The sequence below is a fragment of the Orbicella faveolata genome, unplaced genomic scaffold (genome assembly GCF_042242905.1).
Source record: "Orbicella faveolata isolate gen_17 unplaced genomic scaffold, um_ofav_v1 contig_13, whole genome shotgun sequence".
NCBI lineage: Eukaryota > Metazoa > Cnidaria > Anthozoa > Scleractinia > Merulinidae > Orbicella > Orbicella faveolata.
Genome location: NW_028301540.1, coordinates 5,682,159 through 5,700,590, shown reverse-complemented (window position 1 = coordinate 5,700,590; position 18,432 = coordinate 5,682,159). Strand labels below are relative to the sequence as shown.

General features: G+C 36.8%; 2 protein-coding genes across 4 annotated transcripts; both read right to left on the bottom strand.

Annotated features, from left to right (window-relative positions):
* Positions 1–1,081: 1,081 nt before the first annotated feature.
* LOC110043708 (fibroblast growth factor 2-like) lies at positions 1,082–14,117 on the bottom strand. 3 transcript variants are annotated; one of them, XM_020749198.2, is made up of 4 exons: positions 13,948–14,117; positions 10,420–10,757; positions 7,104–7,207; positions 1,082–3,148 (listed from the first exon to the last, which is right to left on the bottom strand). In XM_020749198.2, exons 2-4 carry the CDS (start codon positions 10,715–10,717, stop codon positions 2,960–2,962), a joined length of 591 nt encoding a protein of 196 aa, XP_020604857.1. In that variant the 5' UTR covers positions 10,718–10,757; positions 13,948–14,117; the 3' UTR covers positions 1,082–2,959. The 3 variants fall into 3 exon arrangements, with proteins under 3 accessions (XP_020604857.1, XP_020604858.1, XP_020604856.1); XM_020749199.2 differs by having other exon boundaries at positions 10,420–10,754; XM_020749197.2 differs by lacking the exon at positions 13,948–14,117 and having other exon boundaries at positions 10,420–10,815.
* A 1,666-nt stretch (positions 14,118–15,783) lies between these two features.
* On the bottom strand, positions 15,784–17,553 carry LOC149114736 (fibroblast growth factor 7-like). The gene is made up of 3 exons (XM_089283818.1): positions 17,415–17,553; positions 16,914–17,017; positions 15,784–16,512 (listed from the first exon to the last, which is right to left on the bottom strand). Exons 1-3 carry the CDS (start codon positions 17,506–17,508, stop codon positions 16,309–16,311), a joined length of 402 nt encoding a protein of 133 aa, XP_089139944.1. The 5' UTR covers positions 17,509–17,553; the 3' UTR covers positions 15,784–16,308.
* Between the last annotated feature and the right edge of the window lie 879 nt (positions 17,554–18,432).

Here is an 18,432-nt window from a genome sequence, read left to right as displayed (position 1 = left end):
GTAATCGAATTCGAATCTAGCTCACGCAAGAAAGTTTTTAAGTCGCTTGCATGTATCTTTAAATTTTTTTCATGCCTTAGTCACCAGGCATGCGCTAGAGCCATTAAAAACTTTCAAAACTATAAAAGGGCATAATATATAAAAAGTATTTGAAAAATTGCAGCCTTTGAGACAGCGTTTGAAAAGAAAACTAATTCTTCGTTACACTTGAAAATGTTGTTAACTCTTTGAGGTAAGCCACTTAATGTGCTTACTACGATATTCTCAGAGTTGTTTTTACTGAAGTTTTCGAAAATAACAAAGGAACGTGTTTAAAACTCGTTAGTTGTAATTGAAGAACTTGGGTGGCTAAAGTGAATAAGTCTTTTAGTCCAACATTAACTTTTGGATTTAATGGAGTTAAAAATTAGTATGAGAGGTGGAATTTAAAAGGTTTCCTGATGGCTGTCACTCACGTGGCACAGTGCAATGAATTAACCAAATAGAACTCCTATAAAAAAAGAAAAGCATGCAAGCGCGTTGCAATTAAGTGCGGGAAATTGTAGCTTGCGCAAAGACTGGCTTTAGTTCGCGTCTGATCTGCATAAATAGTAAAATGATTGGTCATAAAGCTGCATGTTCAAAACCGAGTAAACACAGAAACTCTGAGTGTGATTGATATTAATTCTCCACGTCAAAATGTTGTGACCACCCGTGGGGTGGTCACGTTGACCGGTCTCAGAACAAAGGCTTTTGATTGTTGTTAATCACACGTCACCAATTAAAACGTTAGAAATTTGTTCAAAGTACACATGAGGCTGTTAAGTGATATTCATTTGCCTTCGAGGAGGCTTTAAGTGTCATCCCACCATAGTATAATGTTTTCAATTTTGGCATCGGTACATTGTCACTGGCAGATCGATGACAAGAATACTTGAATGATACACCTTCACCATCATATTTTTCAAATTAACATTTAAGGAAAAACATAGCACGGAATAATGGGGAAAAGTCGTTTGAGAACGGAATTTCATGGAAGGTGCAAAAGTAAACTACATTTGTGGTTTCTGTTAATAGATCTTTTTTTTTTTTTTTTTTACCATTTTTAAGCACAGATAAATAAGAGTTATTGGAGTGGAGTGGTGGATTCCATGAATTAGTTGGTAATTTACAAAATATATGCAGCCGACATACAATATAACTAGAAACATCCTGACTTTCATTGCAGTAAACACCCACCTACCGGCAGAAATTTGCCAAATATAAGAACCTGTTTAGCCAAGCAAGATCAAGCGGGTTCTTATGTGTTGGTTACAGTTTAATTATGATAAACATTTTCACCAAGGAGTGCACGTGTGACTTTGAGACTGCAAATTTACATTACAAGAAAATACATCGAACACAGACGATTTATTGTATATTCAGGGACCAAACCCAAGTTTATCTATTTTTCTGGTAATCAACAACTATATCTCCTTCATAGAAATTAAGAATCTACTTACTGTACTTAGCCCAAATAACTACCCGAAAATACAAGAACCAGACTTCAAAAAATGTACTTCTTACTTGCGGGTTAACCACAAGTGCAGCAAAGCGCTGATATATTTACCTATTTTTCAGATTTTTCTTGGCATTTGCCTTTATGAACCCACCAATGTTTCACAATGGAAAGTTTCCACTTTCTAATACAACCTACCCGTTAGTCCACAATACAAATTGATCTTATAACTGTAATCTTATCTCTGCTAGCAGTGAGATTCTGTGCGGCGTAACCTTGCCATCGATCAGTTTTCCCTTGAGCGAGACATTGGCAGAACAATACATTTTACGATCAAGAATGGAGGAGTAACCGGGATTGCAAATGATCTTGTGTAAGAGCGTTCTCTGGTTAAGAATTTTTAAAAAGTCGTAGGACTTTTGGCTTGTAGTCTAAAGCCTTTGAAAACTAAAATTTGGAGACTGGGAGACTGGAAGTCAAACGTTCAAAGAAGGTTAAAAAATTCCGCTCAAGGAGCTCAGAAAACGGCATTTTGAGTTATTTTGGCCATGTGTAAAATAACCTGCAATTGAAGGTAAACTGAAAATAGTAGTTTACTAAGATAGAAAAACTACAAAGAGGTAATAATAAACCATTAAGGAACAAGGAAGGTTAAAGATGAAGAGGATTGACACGGATTACAAAAGACGAAATTGATCATGAAAAAAGTAGGCTTAACTTTCAAGATGTGCAAACCCTGACGTAGCTCCTTTAACCAGAGAACGCCTTTACACGAGATGAATACATCAATGTCTCACTCGTGCCTTTCTTTTCTTGTCTCTTCCTCAACATACTGAGTTCAAAGAAGCGGCGTGGAGAAGGAAAACGAACCCGGGAGAAGTATGAAAATGGAAGGGGATTGAGGCGAGTTGAATTGCCTCCGGCCGGAGGTGAGCTGTGTTTTCTCTTACATTACCGTGATCAAGGCAAGTGGCGCAAAGGAAGGCCAAAGACCAACTGGAGGAGAATTGAGACAGCAAACCTTAAACAGCTGGGCTTGTGCTTGCTGGAGGCTGAAAAGATTGCCAGGGATCGCGAAAAGTGGAGAGGCCGGGACGAAGAGGATGAGGGAGTGAGTGATGTGATTAGTACACATTAATACATTATTGTCATCAAGCTCAAGGAAATAATTTATTTCTAAAGATAAATCAAGATGGCTACAACAGTTTTTAAAATCATATACCCTAGTTTGGACAGTAGATAATAAATAATCTTCCCTAATATATATATATTTTTTCCATTTAACCATTTTCAGTTATTTTGTTTATTTGTTTTCAAACACAAGTCTGCGTTTTTAAACCGCAATCCTTTCCACAACTATTACTTTCATTCATGTATAACATTGCTACATGCAATAACAATAAATATTAGTTTTCTCTGATAAATAATGCCTTCAATGTCTGGTTAAATTCATGGTAACCAGTATGGAGAACTAGTTGATTGTTAAATGATCAAAAACTGAGATCCCTTGTGAAGCCGACATGTTTTGTTTCCTTTCCTCGGCAGTCCGTCCTTCTTGAGCGCTATATACATGTCGTGGGGCGTGTCCCTGTAGTATTTATGCGAGGAAAATGTATGGAAGCCATTGACCCCGGTCACGTGCTTGAAAATTGTGCTGTCTGTCTTGTTTTTCTGCAAGAAAAAAAAAGCACAGACAAATTTAGATCCTTAATTCAGGGAAGGTGAGTAAAATTAATACTGTACAGTTCTTATAATAAGCCTTATTTTATAAGCTATAATAAGCTTATATTTTCAAAAGGCTTTTCGGTAGGTTTATTTTTTCGGGCGGGCTTGTTATCCGAAGAAATTTTAAGCTGGAAAAATTGTCGGCTGATATTTAGAAGAAACTTGACGTGTGAAAAATTTAGGTGCATATTAGAATCCTGCATGTTAAAACTGTTGAAACATAACGATGTGAAACACAAAAGAAGTCAGTCTACAATATGTCTAAAATATTATAATGAGTCGAGACGCAGGACAAACAGAAAGGGCGTTATAATCGGAAAAAAAGATTTGTTATTCTGATATATAGAGCTAAAATTAATGTTCATGGTCTGATATTCAGGAGGCCTTGCAATTTGAAGTATTGCTATCTAAAATTTATGGGGCTTTGAGTAAGCTTCTTTTCGGGGGAGCATCAGAATTTCACGCATCATATTTGTAAGTGTTCAAACGAATTGACAGCAGAAAAATCCCATTTTCACTGACAGCTAGAAACCCGAAGGACTGAGTCTCGTGGAACTCCTTCACATGCAAACGTCACGTGATTATCACATGTAACCAATTCCTTAAAACATGTCATCAAAGTCTTTCTCGATTCACATACTAGCTTCACTACCTCATTAGAATTAAACTTAATCTGCGAAATTATCCTTGTTACAATTTCTTTTTGTTATTTTTTTTTCGACAAATGCGCGACAAATATTCACGTTGATCATTGGTTCTGCATGATATCAATATAACCCAGGTTTCTAATTCGACAACTGGGTGACAAACACAAGTATAGATAATGACTGTGAATAAAAATAAATTGCAAGGCTATAGAACGTAAACAACAGGTAGATATTTCATAACTGGTTGGTATCACTGTCATATTGTAACTGTTTGGATATAAATAAATTCCACATAAGAGAAGTCTCATTGTTTTTGTAGATTAATAGAGCGCTCTTTTAAACCATCTAATCTTGAAAGTTGGATAAGTAACTTAAATGGGCATTATAATCTGGAGTAACTCTCTAAATTTGTACCACGGTTTATTTAAATCATTTTATCAGACGTCGAGGGGTCTCGTTATGATTCAGGGCCACTCCTGGTGACCCTAGATGTAAATTTCGTAATACATATACCTATAAATTCTGAAAATACAGACTTGGCGCCAGTCCTGAGCAAACCTTGCATAAAATCTGACACCCAGTTGCAAGTTAATAATTTAATAAGCACTGACTTCTCAAACGTGATTCCTCCAAAAATCTCTTTGAGTGCTTTTTTAGTTTTATTATTTATCTTTCCAGGTATGCAACGTGTTCAACTATTGATTACGTAATATACATTTTATGAGCCATGTTTGATTGTTTTTCAAGCTCTAAAAAGCAGTTGTTGTGGGTTATTAATAAAGACGTCATATTAACGTCGGCGTCTTTGAACTGCTCTTGTGATAGTTTTTGGTCCTAGATGTTTACAGTAACAATTTTAATTTTGGCAAAAGTCCTTGACGTAGTGTTAGGCCTCATGCTTATATTGCCAAATTCACGTGTTTGAAAATATATCAGACTTCGTCTATCATTGCGGTAATCTTTGGACAAATATATTGCTTCCTATTTTTGGCACCAGAAACAAAAAATATATATATGGCTCACTCAGTGAAAACAAGAGTCAATATCACTGCTTAAGACGACCGGTAATACCAATATTTGTCAGCATGGTAGAAGTACGATAAAGTACATGTGATTGATCCACGTACTCGATAAGAAAAATCGATGAAAGTGGAAAATTCTAAAAATAAGGCATTAAAACCTACTTTTTAATTCTTATTTCTCGTACTACTAGATGTAAAACTGGCAGCTAAAGGGTGGAGACTTTGACTGTTATATATATCGTGATTGATTCAGGTTTGGTAATTCCGTTATATGCATTGAGCAAGTCAAGATTTCGTGACCGAGTTTTAACTATGAATTGCAGAATATAAGATTTCTTAAAAGGAAGAGCTGGTTCGCGCGAAATGATTTGAATATTATCGCATGTTTGGAGAAATTTGCATTTCAGCTTAAACTGTCTAAACTCTTCGAAAACGTGTGTCGGAACATGTTTTGAAGCTCGACCTGGTAATTACGGTCGATATCCAAGGAGGCCAGTGGCATTAGATCAATCGACTTCTTTGTGGTTGGATTGACTTAAAATATCTCTAAGGAAAAATAACAATTTTTATTAATCGAATAAGAAAGGCTGGTGGCATACCACATAACATGGTTTATTTGACCTTGGACTCAACACTAAACGTTTGACTTCCCTCCTGGTATTACGTGTTACTTCCCAAGCAGAATTTCATGGAATGGAATGTTATGAAAGGAGGTCATGAAAACCGCTTATATCAAATCTTTACATTACCATAAAAAGTCCATTCTTATACATGTACATACGACCTCACTTTTGAGATTAAATATTCCACTTTATGCAATGTGTCTTTTTAGAATATGGTGTGAATTTTCTTTTCTAACCGAACACCAAGATCTAAAACAAGTCGAATAATAAAAACAAATAAAAATAAATGAGAATGATTCTTTAGCAGATCCAAAATAATAATTGGCTCTTCTATGCTAATATAAAAGGCCAACAGCTAAAAATACAACGTGTTTACAATAAAAGACAATAGAAATAAAATTTAAAATTATACGAGCTAAAAGATTTTAGAAGAATTAAGAACCAAAAATAAAGTTCTTTGCATTGAACTGACTGGCCTGCGATTATTCAGCTGAATAAACAAATTTGGCTACTGAAAGGTTTCAAAGCTTTCTTGGAACGAAAAAATATTTTCTACCGTTTTGAATCGAAATGGTTGTTTTGGTGTTCTTCTGAAGAACACAATCACATAAATTTACATCAGAGCAGTTGAACAACAAGGTAAGGCCAAAAGCATATTCGACTTTGTCTTAGGGCGTCATCTTGTTCTGATGGTGTTCGCACTACCCACGAGCATTCTACGATTTTAAGTTACTAAAAAGATTCTAATGAAAGAAAAGGTTCTGTTCATCTACTGATCCGCACAGTACAACCGAGAATTTCAACCACCAAAACACATAACTTCGATCGATTGAGTGCAACTGTCGGTGCCAAATTTCTAACCTGAGAACGCCATGCCAAGACAGCAGTCATTGCCTTCTCTTATACATTACCGCATTAGTTTTGCATCTTTTCTAATTGTATGGTGTTAGTGATGCATGTTCTCAGTTTTGCTGTACCATAACAGGTTAGATTTATCAGAATTATTCTGTTACAATGCTTCCAAACAAGTCTTATTTGCAGATGCGGAGGCGTCCGAAGACTTCAGTCAAGCTTTTGATTGTTCCGGTTCTCAAACAACTGCTCTGCATACAAGAGAAAATTGAACAGATATATCCATCTATGGCTTGGTGTTGATGACATTATTATATATCGTCTATCGATTTGTCCACATTAGATCACTCCGTGAATGATATAGCTTCCACTGAATCAGTGAATTTAGACATGATGGAAAACACAAGTTTAGTCGAAGGTACAGATTTAGTGAGAGCGCGCAAACGGGTGAATTTAGATCGTTCATAGCCATTTAGTTAACTTCTATTTGCGGATTTATCTTGCAAACAGTGCGTGCCCATACCTTTTATAAAGTTCTTCTGGAAAAGAACTAAGAGTACTTCGAGAAATCTTTACTGGGAGAAGGCCTAGCAGAAGGCCCCTACTACCTTGAGCGAATCGCAGCACTCTGCTCACTGTTATACTCAGACGATTTAATCAAAATTTACTAAACACAGTATAAATCGATTGTCATGATTTAAGTGAAGTACTACTGGGGATTTAAGCAACGAGCAACCGACGGAGATATTAAGCTTACCGTGGAAAACAGCCGCCCATTGCTGTCCATTGCGAGATACCGCTTCACTTCGGGACCATAAATGTGAACTAATCCTTTCCCGATCGGCTGTAACTGCAGGTTGACTGCAAGCAAAGCAACAATATGAACAACAAAATTAAAATACCACAGTAAAGAATAGATTTGCTGAAAGACAGCGGGGTATTTTTAGACAATGCTGTAAGGCCGGAACTGCCAAAGATTTGAGTTGCACGCATTCACTTTATTCTCAGCCAGGAATTCCACAACAGTTGTGTAAAACCAATCAGGGTATTTTTTATTTGTCAAAGCTGTCAGCTTCAATAAGAAGCACCGACCTTCTCAAAGCTCGGTCGTTAAGCCTATAAACACAATAGTAGCATTTACTTCATCATTTTCGAATTTTTCCACATAGTCATCCATTTTGTATTGAATAACTGTAAGCTTCCATAACGTTCGATAGGCAGTCGACTGTTTTTCATTCTTCAGTATATTAGGAACTTCATCACGACTTCCACGGCAATTTTAGTTGACCAGTCCTTGTTAATCCGTGCAATTAACCTGATTTCAGCTAGTTTCGTGTAGACACTTAATATATTCGATTTTAACTGGCAAGTTGGCCTCCGTGAAGAGCTCAATGGGGCAGCCATGCCAGTTTGACAGTTTGTCGTGACTGTTGTGATAACCACGAGAAGAAATATTTGCAAAAGAATGAATAGAGAGCGATCTACACGTATTCCAGCTTTAACTAGCCAGATCTCCACTGGATCTCGTTGCCACTGCGTTGCATTTCAATTTCGTCCTAAGCATTCTTGTAGAAGCAGGGAGTTGTATGCCCATAACTTCGACTCCGTTAAACCTCTATTCTGATCCTTTGTCCGATGAAGACAAAAAATTTATCGAGGTCCACACTAATCAAGTGCGATGACAGGTAAATGAATGGTGAATGGATTTGCCTTTCCTTCGATATCTTAAAGCTTCTAAAATGTGAACCTCTGGAAAACTTTAGTAGACAACTGACGCTGATGGAATATAAGCTTTCTAGAATTTTTGAATGTGCTATGTTTATACTGACCGCAGGTCATAAACTGAATTAGCTTTTAGTATTAGATATCTTCTTCGTTGTATTAAAATCTTCATATATATATGCAGTGGAATCCCGGTTTCTCGAAACCTCATTTTTTCGAATCTCCCGATAACTCGAACCAAAAGTAGTTTCCCTCTCCCCAGTCGAACACCTGTAATTTTACCCCCGATTTCTCGAACTCTCCGATTTTTCGAACCAATTTCCGTTTCCCTTGGAGGTTTGAAAAATCGGGACTCACTGTATATCTATATTCCTTGTCGCGCCAGCTTAATTGACATTACCTTCCGCTAATGCATGACGCGTCAGCAAAAACTTTAATCAGTGGCTTTTAAATAATCTAAAATCTTTTTGTTTCAATTCTATGTAGTATACAACAAAATCAACACTGATTCTGTGACCGTCGAACTCACCACCGAAAAAAAAAAATTACTGTGGGAAAGAAGTCTTAAAGTTATCATTTTCTTTGACTGAAATAAGGGAAACTTTAATCGAAGAATTTCCGGCCAATTCATTAGGAATAGAGGCTGTACACAGCAGTGATATCGTTTCTGTCTAAAGCTACGCGCATGCTCACAATGGTGTATAATTTTCCATCTTGACTACCAGTAACTCAAAAAAATGTCTTTTCGCGGTCGCGATGAGCCTTTTTAGTTCTATTCCAGTAATAGAGGAGTCAGAAAGCGGTTTCTTTTATTTCGAATACATTTCCTTTCACTCAGTGGATTAATTTTCGCCCATTGGCCCGTGTGATAATAATTTAGGAAATTCCAGGTAACATTAAAAATAAGCGGAAGAATGGGTACTATATATAAACATAATTTGACGAGGATTATTATGGGGGATTAACTCTATTCAGCTCTTCACCTTCTCTTGCAGTTCTCTGTGGTAATCTACAGTATTTCTAAATCGTCGATTCAAGAATCATTTAGTTTGGGAAAACTCTGTATACCCCTTAATTTTTATGCTGTTTTTGGCAGCTGGCTTCTCTATGTGATGATGAGATTTTTCACCTTAGTAAAATCCATCTAAGAAGGTTTTTATGAACAAGAAAATCTGATTTCTAACCTAACGTGAGTTATCCATTCCAGTCAGTGGCGTTACATATGTGCAGATGGTATCACACATGTCTGAATATTGAACAAACAATTCAACGCAACCTATTTCCCATATTGCAGGAAGAAGTAAACATAGGATTTGTCTCAGGGACAATTTTTAACACAATTTTCCGCGTCCTTTCTATCCTGTTTCAGTTCCTGCGGAACGTTAAGGAACTATGTGCTTGTGATAACCACCTGACCACTTTTGCCAAAGATTTCCTGAAGGTAAATTCCCTCATGTTTAACCGAATTTAAAAAGGCTTATCTTAAACAGGGAACCTTTAGAGGAACATATAGGACTCAATACATTTAAATAACCAGTTTTCATATTCACTAGGTTTTTTTTTTTTTTTAATTTTTCATTCACTTTGACAAGAAATCGATCTCAAAACTCTTGGGGCGTCTGGTAAATATTGTTTCTCCTGCTGGAATGATATCGACTGGCGCGATAATGTTAATCTTATGTATTCCGTTATTACTTCCCGTAAAGCTGATTGTCAATGAGGACGTGGCAAGGAAAGCGGAATGAATCAGTCCTAAAGCAGATATTCTATCATTAAGACCGTCTGCTTGCCTTGTTAACTGAAAAGAGTGCCAGTTTGAATAACACGTTTATAATTTTCTAACAATGATCATTCTCTTTCCACTCAAGGTCCCGGCTTTCGTTGTCTCGTCTCATAAAACAATTTGAAGTAATCACTTTTATCTTTAAAACATGAACATCAAATGGTAAAAATATTAAATACTACCCTTACGAACCTAGATATATCGCGGTTTTCTATGGACAAAAGATATTGAATACTCGTCTGATAAAGTTTACGTCCAATGCCTTATTTTCACCTATTATCTTTTAGAAGTTAAAATTATGCAACGTTATATCTTGGTTCTATTTAACTGAGTTGAGTTTCAGTCTAGTTACCTTGACATTTTTCGGTTTTCATTATCATGCAGAAATGATGAGGAACTAAGTTTGTTTAACTCGGGTAAAAAGCGTCTAGAATATCGCATAAAAGTTAGAAGACTCACTAGCTAGATTGCGAAAGGGTTTTACACAGTCTTCAAATCAAATCGTGGTTAACGATGCATGCATTTCACACGTCCATGCAAAATAAAATATTAATTCATTTTGCTTTACCTTCAACGTTGCCTTGTTCACGAGTTCCTGTGACGTTGCCATCATCTTGCAAGCGAAGGAACCAATGATTCTTACCAAACAGCTTCACACTTGTAACCGTGTTTTCAGCCTCATCCGTTGCACCAGTGTCCTTCAGCGAGAAGATGTTCAGGTTGATCTTGGCTGCGGACCATTGAACAGTCCTCGACTGAAGTAACGCTGATTTTGTTAACACCCAGTCTCTCGTCTTGGCGCAGTGCGCCGTGATTTCAACATCAGACCGCCTATTCATCTGCGTCTTGAAATACTTGGTTTCCATTTCAAAAACTCTCGACACAGCTCTACGCCAGCTTTATCTGCTAAGAGAGAAAATTTCATCACTTAAGCGAGTAGATTTGCTTTTAACCGGAAAGGTACGTGACGCAAAGTGTTGCGACACTTTGCGATGACGTTGATGAAGACATGGCTGAGTAACAGGCACTCAGAAATACAATAAAACTGTCGACACTTTCAACTACCTTTTTCATTAATCTGCATTTAAAAGCTTGCATATATGAGCAGGTCAAAATGATAATTTCTTTTCAAGGTCACAAGTTGCATTGCTCCTGATCTACATTAGAAAATCCAAGTAATAGCTAAAATCTTCGAAAACCTTGTCTCAATCGTCGAATATCAAATTATGACTGTATCAGCTGCATATCCTTGAGCGCTAGTCCAAACACACTATCAGTAGCTGAATGTGTAATGAAAATCTTAGTCTAGCCCACAATAACGACGTTTTTTAATGAATACAAACATTCAGCCAGCGACTTGTAGAAATAATTCGTGACTCTGGCCATGTTTCACTTAAATTTTGTTTATTAAAATCGAACAAATAAAATGTAAGAGTCGCTGACAATCTTCTGGCGTTGTCATCGCTCAGTAATTGCAATATACATCCGATGACAGAGAAATGCATAGATAACTACAAAACACATTTCACTATAATGACTTGTATATTGCACGCGCTCAAGCAATCACAGAAAACGATTTGCTTTCGCCAAACTCTTTTCACTGCATGGCCTTTCCTGTTAGCGCTACGTGACTGAATACCTTGAAGAAAATAATTAATTGTAACAAACGAGTGGGCTGCAAGCCAGGCTGACACATAAATGTTATCGCCGGTATTTAACACTTCGGAGTTCTTCGATGACTGTTCTGACGACACTACTCGAGAGCTCAAGAGCAAGAAAGCATTAGTTTCTTGTACTTCTAAATTGTTGATCAATTTTAAGAAATTGTATTTTAATGTTGAATGGAAGCTACAAGAGGTTGAGCAGAGTTATGCTCAAAGAAAAAGGTCATGTTTTAAATAAAAATTATAACTTTTACAATGCAAATTGCAACGGCAACTGATCCTTTGGCCAAAATAATGGCACACAACAATTAACGCCTTGTCGAGAAATTATTTCGTTTCTGAGGTTCGATATGGCGACTCAGTCCAATGAAAAGTCTAAAAGAAAGTTAATTTCGGTGAATAATTATTTGAATTTCGTTCGCCAATGTTATTTGCGGTCAATGACAGACAAACACAAACTTTTTTAGTCCCCTAACTTTCTTAAATCAGCCCGGTGCTTGATATCGGAGACAAACTCGATTAAAAAAAAACAAAATACAAAGTATCTTAAGACTGAAATTATACTCTCAAGGAAATGTTTTTCTCACGGTTCTCCTGACGTCACACTGAACTTAAGAACCTCATCGGCAGTAAAATCTAAACTTTTTTTATGTCTGTAGTTACACACGTAATTTTAAAACTTATTCTTGAAATTCTGTCATTAATATTGACGTGTTAAAGAGCTTTCGGATTTCACCAAGTGACAAGAAACTTGCTAGTTATTTTTTCAGTTTTCATAGAAAAATCTAATTTTTACATGTTGCCATGACAATATTAGTTGTTAAATTCCAGGTAATATTTCGACTTCAACATTTCAGAAGCGGGGCTACATTGAGGAATTTGACTGTGTTCTACCGAATTTTGAATAACATCCATATTATTCAACTCAAATACATTTTCCAATGGATTTAGATCTCTTAGCATTTATTTTTTAAGTCTGTTGATACCTAAACCAGCAAGTTCCATCATTTTCAACCACCGCACTCAGTCATTTAGACACCACTTCTATCATTGTCTGAAAATTTCAATTAAGAGATACGGAAAAAGCCTGTTATATGCCCAGGGCTAAAATTAAGTTTGTTCAAAAGGCACTTTTGATGGGTTTACATTTTTGGTGCACATGTTCTCGGAAGAAAGTTTGTTTTTTTTTCCAAAATGTTTGGGCTTATGCTTCGAAGAAATGTTATGTCTGAAAATTCTGGGCCAATACTACGAGGTAAAATTCTTTAAACGCGATGACATATAAAACATAAAACAAGTTCCACAGTCGTAAATGAGCATGGCAAGTCTTTGAATGATAAAAAACGACGTATCCAAAAAAGAGGCTTATAACGAAATAATTCGTATGGATACATATTCAGAATAGCTCGTCATCATGAAAGGACTGTTGCGTCTATTTTTTTTTTTTTTTTCGGGGGGGGGGGTAGCTTATTATTGAAGTTTTGCAATTTGTGTGGCCGTAAACGTCCGTCATTCAAGCTTGCGAGATATAATTCATTGATATGCAGGGCGCTTACTATCGATTACCAGACATCAAAGCTCCGCGGGTCCACAGTGGAGCCAGATTATGCTATTCTGTTCACTCTGTGTGCTATCAAAAGTTTTTATTGAACGGTACGTCTTCCATTAAAGGGGAATTTAATCTCAGCGTCCAATATAACAGCTGTTAGATTTTTTATGAATTAGAATAGATAAGAACAACTCAAATAGATAAGATCAAATACTTCAATTTCTCGCCGACCAATTGTGACATGACATCAATTGATGGCTAAAAATGTTTTTTAGATGATTCAAAAGCCGAATGAAATTCTAAGCTTAATTAATTTTTTCACTACTTTCATCAAAAGGAGTCTTAAAAGCGAAATGGCACCTAGCTCGAATTGACGTTCCTATGCAATTCCATCCTTAATCGGCTCTCAAGAATTGTGCAAAAGATTCATGTAAATATAGTTTGCTGAGTAAATGCCTACAAAAACATATTATCATAAAATCTTCAAAAATCGAGTGTTGCATTTTGCTTTGCCCATTTGTGTTCATTTAGTATTTCGCAAAAATGAAATACATTTTTTCTCAAATACGATCAAGTTTTATGCACCGTTTGTGTTTCAATGCGTTAAGCTGTTCCTTGGCTAGCTAATGTACTCATAGAATCAAACTGCACCCTTTGCTTCTAGGCGTAAACAATCTTATTCACGTTTTAAAAATTCTTTCTTACTTTTGAACAGTAAACAAACCACAGAGCTGATGAAAAATTGGCTACGATACCAACTGAATGTAGTTAAAAGAGTAAGTAAGTGAGTACACTTATATGTACCAACAGCGTTGCATTTCTTATGCAGGAAACTAAAACAAATACATATTTATTTGAAAAAGTTCAGTGCAGATTTTCTCACCTTTGATTTAGGACTAATATCGGCTCCTGCTGTCTACAGGCGAACCGCCTGATTCCAGGCCGCCAGACAAACTAGAGAAGAGCCACTTGGAGTGAAATGCTTGTGGGAGTACTTTTCTGTGCCGGCCTGAAAATAACAACAGGATCAGTTGTTGTGTTACGGCCAAGCTGCCACCCTCGGAGCTGAAGAAATCAACAGATGACGGATTTAAAACATGTCAATTGTTTGGAACTATTTTTCAAAGTGCCTTGATGTGTTTTGACTCAAAGCTTTTCTTAATTGAAGCGGAACACCCAAACAAAGCCTGCAGCCATTGGCTGGTCGTAATAACTTAAGTCCGCTCGTGAATTTTTCCTGACATTTGCCCCAAAACAAATTAATTTCTGATCGCTTTTACTGAAATTGGTGGGGTAATGCCGCATTGTTTATGAAGTTTTTTGATTGCTTTTGCCAAAAGACCATATAATGAGAAAATTCCTTCATTGCTTCGATTCACGTTAAAGTTGAGTTTGTAATGCTCCACACGAAATCTTTAGAGCAACCAAAAAGCTGTGTAGACAGAAATTAAGTTTATGTTGTTTAATAGCATTTGTTTTCTTTATTTCGTTTATTTTTATTTTCATTTCTTTTTTTACCGCGTTGCACATGAAATGCACTGACTTTGCATCCGATCCAATTAATTTAGCTTCTATAAACTTTGAAGACTAATGCAAAATAGCAAAAATAGCACTCAGCGTGTTTTAGAGTAATTGAAATTTAATCAACAATCCCGGCTGGAGACCTAAATCACACTTTCTCAAATAATTTCATTTGTTAAAGCGCATTTTTTCCTGTTCGTTGTTCTCATTTATAAACTGGTCAGTTGTTCAGTTCGATGTTTGCTAACCACGTGGGGCTTCGCATAACAATATACAGTCACGGAGCTCCAACGGACAGTCAATGTAAACATTTATTATAGTTTAAACGAAACGAGCGATAAAGCGGAAATGAAAACTAAGACAAGGGAGAGGAAAAAATTATCTGTAGAGAATGTTTCTCTGTTGATACTAAAAGAGCTCGATGTGCTCAGATGGACAAAAGTCCGAAATATTTCTAACATCTAAACTATCCAAAAATAGCTAACTGAAATTTATAAGGAGCCAGTCCTAAGGCCCGTTGTATCGTGTTGGTTTCAAACCAATAAGGAACTTGTATAGACCGATGCCAACGGCAACAGCTGTTAAAGTCGCAACGAATTTTCGTCTTTATTTGATTGGTTAACAAGATGGCGCTCAAGGCTCTGATTGGTCCAGGGCAAAGTTGAACGCTCGAGAGTCTTGAGCCAGAGCGATCACCAGTTACTTTTTAAGGCAAATTGTTCTATCCAGAAAACAACACCAGATTTAGTCACGTGTGTTATTAGAAAACGTAACTGATAGCTGAGTAGAGTAATCGTTTCATGATCACTGGGCAAATGATCAGAAATTCAACTCGAGTTGGACCATAGTACACGTATAATCTAACCCAGGGGCATTAGCATGTTTTCCAAAAAGATGGCAAATTCCCTTGGATGGGGGACAAATAAGTGACACTAATTCCCCCAGGGTGAGAGCAAACTGGAAGGACCAAAACCACAAAGGTGCCAAATATTCTGGAGTTGTCCAAGGGGGAGGCAAATTTCCGTCCCCGGGGCAATAATAAAATTTCAAATGCCCCATCCCCGAGATTAAGACGTCAACAAATGCCCAGCTGTTGCCCGGAGGAGGTGGGCACAACTTCAATTGACTGATGAATTAGCCCTATATACTCCCAAAATTAACTGAATCGCTAATACCGAAGACAATACTACTGAAGTCATTTCTTTTAAATAGTAGCTTTTATTCTTGGCACTCAAGCATTACTTTACAAAATGTACACACGTTAGCATTTGCATTTAGTTTACATCTGTACACACACTGCCGACGCTGACATTCCAGTATTTCAAATAATACTGGCACACATCAATGGCATTAATACATCCTTAATAATAAGGCACCAAAATTAATACTTTAGATGTAAAGTAAAACAATCACCATTTTACAAATGGCGCTATTAACTAAGCCTTCAAAATGTTTTAGCTCTTTACAGAAAAACTTATTAATTTACATATTTTGAAGATGAAAAGACTATATGAATTTTGCAAGCATTTTTATGCATAAGTATTCCCTTTTAAATTCTAAATTTGTTTGGCTATGCGTTATTACAAAAAAGGTCTAAAATAGAACTAATTTTGCTTCCCATTTGATGGGAATAAAACAATGAACAAATAGTCTTGATAGTGCGATTAAGAAAATCAAATTATATTACGTTGCTAGGCAACATGAGAGTATTCACGGGTGCTCCCTAGCAGCTGTCAGCTGCGAGGATCAAGAATTTGACTTTATTTTGCGCGCTTGTGGTATATTTTCCGTTTCGTGCTTTGCCATTTCGTCCAAGCGATATAAACGTGTCATATAGAGTCGTTCTGTAGAACTTCGCCGAGGCAAATGTGTGGAATGAAGTGCTTTGCATTGTCTCTCTGAAAACGGTTTCGTCATTAGTTGAATTCTGTGAAAAATGAAAAAGATAACGATGAAGAAAAACTACGTATATTTATCTCCATTTAAACTCTCCAGCTACAAGAAACAGGCTTAAACTGTAAGAAAGAAACATTTCAAATAAATATAACAGGCTTAAAATTCCCAACTTGCGGAAGGTAGGCCAGTTGACTATTTACAAGCATGATCGAGGAGTTGAACTAAGGTCTACCAACAAACAACTCCAGCTTAGTGGTCAGAACGGGACTTGAACGCGCGACCTCCGGATTTCAAGTTCGGCGCCCTAACCACTCGACCAAGCTGCCTCCAATTTAAATTGTTGAAATACTGTACAAGTGCTCACGTCAATTGTTACTTATGACTGACATAATGTTTTTTTTTTTCTTCACTGTCTGCAAAATTTGAACTTACTGTGGAATATAAATTGCCTTCGCTGTTCATCGCAACATAAAGACCAGTATGAATTCCTTTAATACGCTGGAGTCCTCCTCCCATTGACTGCAGCTCAAGTTTGGCTGAAATGGAAAGAAAATGCAGTGAGGAAAGATAGGTAACAAACAGTTTAATGCTCTTGACAAAAAGTAAGGTTGTGGTTTATGACAACCGAAATGTCTTTCTCATTTTACCAACAACCTTCGCTGGCCACGATGAACTTAAGCGTAAAGAGTAAACAGCTAAAAAGTGCCTTGGGAAAGAACAGGAAACGTATATAAATAAACACTAATTTCAACAGTTTCCAATCCCCCCCTCCCCCCTTTCCCCACTATCGAGTCTTTTTCTCGATCGCACTGAAGGGTACTGTAGTGTTATTGTCCGAATCTTGCGTCCGTTTTACTGCCCAGGAGTTATTAAATAACGGCAATTTGATAAAACTGCAGTATTCATTCAAAAAAAACGACTAGTCTCTCTTACCGTATTTACTTGCACAGCGCGAGGTTCCGTTAATTGTCCCATCAGCAGCGATTTGAAGAAAACTCTGTGTCTTGCCAAACAGTCGAACAGCCATTTTAAACGAAGGTTCGCCGGCCGCAATATTGCTTATCTTTGGGTTGACTGTGAAAAGAGAACGACGCTGTCGTGCGGAGAGGACATCGGCTAGTCTCCAGGCCACAACGGGGTCAACTGATGTTGTTGAATGTTTTGTTGATTTAAGAACCGCCGAACGACACACGCCCAAAGTGAAGATTACTAGAAGAACTGTATTCTGTAGAGAGAGAAAAAAATGAACTGTAAGTTAATAAGTGTAAAAGTATTTAGGCAAGAAGGATAGAAGGCGGAAGGAAGCGAGAAATTGAAAAAAGGAAGTAAGAAACAAAGAAAGAAAATAATGAACCCACAAACCAACAACCAATGAAGCCTCAAAGAAGTAGAGTTTAACGGTTATTTAATCTAAAATGCGTGTGTTTTTTTCACTAGATTACGATGATGTTCACCTTCTTCAGGAAGAAAACTTAAGTTCGTTACACATAGCTCGCAATCATCATATCATGAGCCGTGTTTCGACTTATTGACTGTAACCCTAGTTATTGACTGTTTTTGCCCAGTAGTTCAAGGCAGTAAGTCATTGTTTATACTCTATGTAGACTCTCTGTAAACCTCAATTTGAAAACGTCACGGCTGCAAGCAATTACGATTTTCTATTTTGATCTTGATTCTAAGCAAAGAGAACATCAATCTTGTTTCTCTCTGTACGAAGTACATGTTGACAAACCAAAAAAAAATATGATTGTACTAAGTCAAGAAATAACAATGAATCGGTCATCTTATGTTACATAGGTAAATACAGAAACTTTGCTGCCAAATAATTTAGAAATGAACTTCTGTGTTCCAGCAGGTGGAGTGACTTTGGGAAGCGTTTCTAAAAAGCACGTTGTGGTGAAAGTATAGTAGCTTTAAATCCTGCATTAATTCTGTAGGCCTCTGTAGTAAT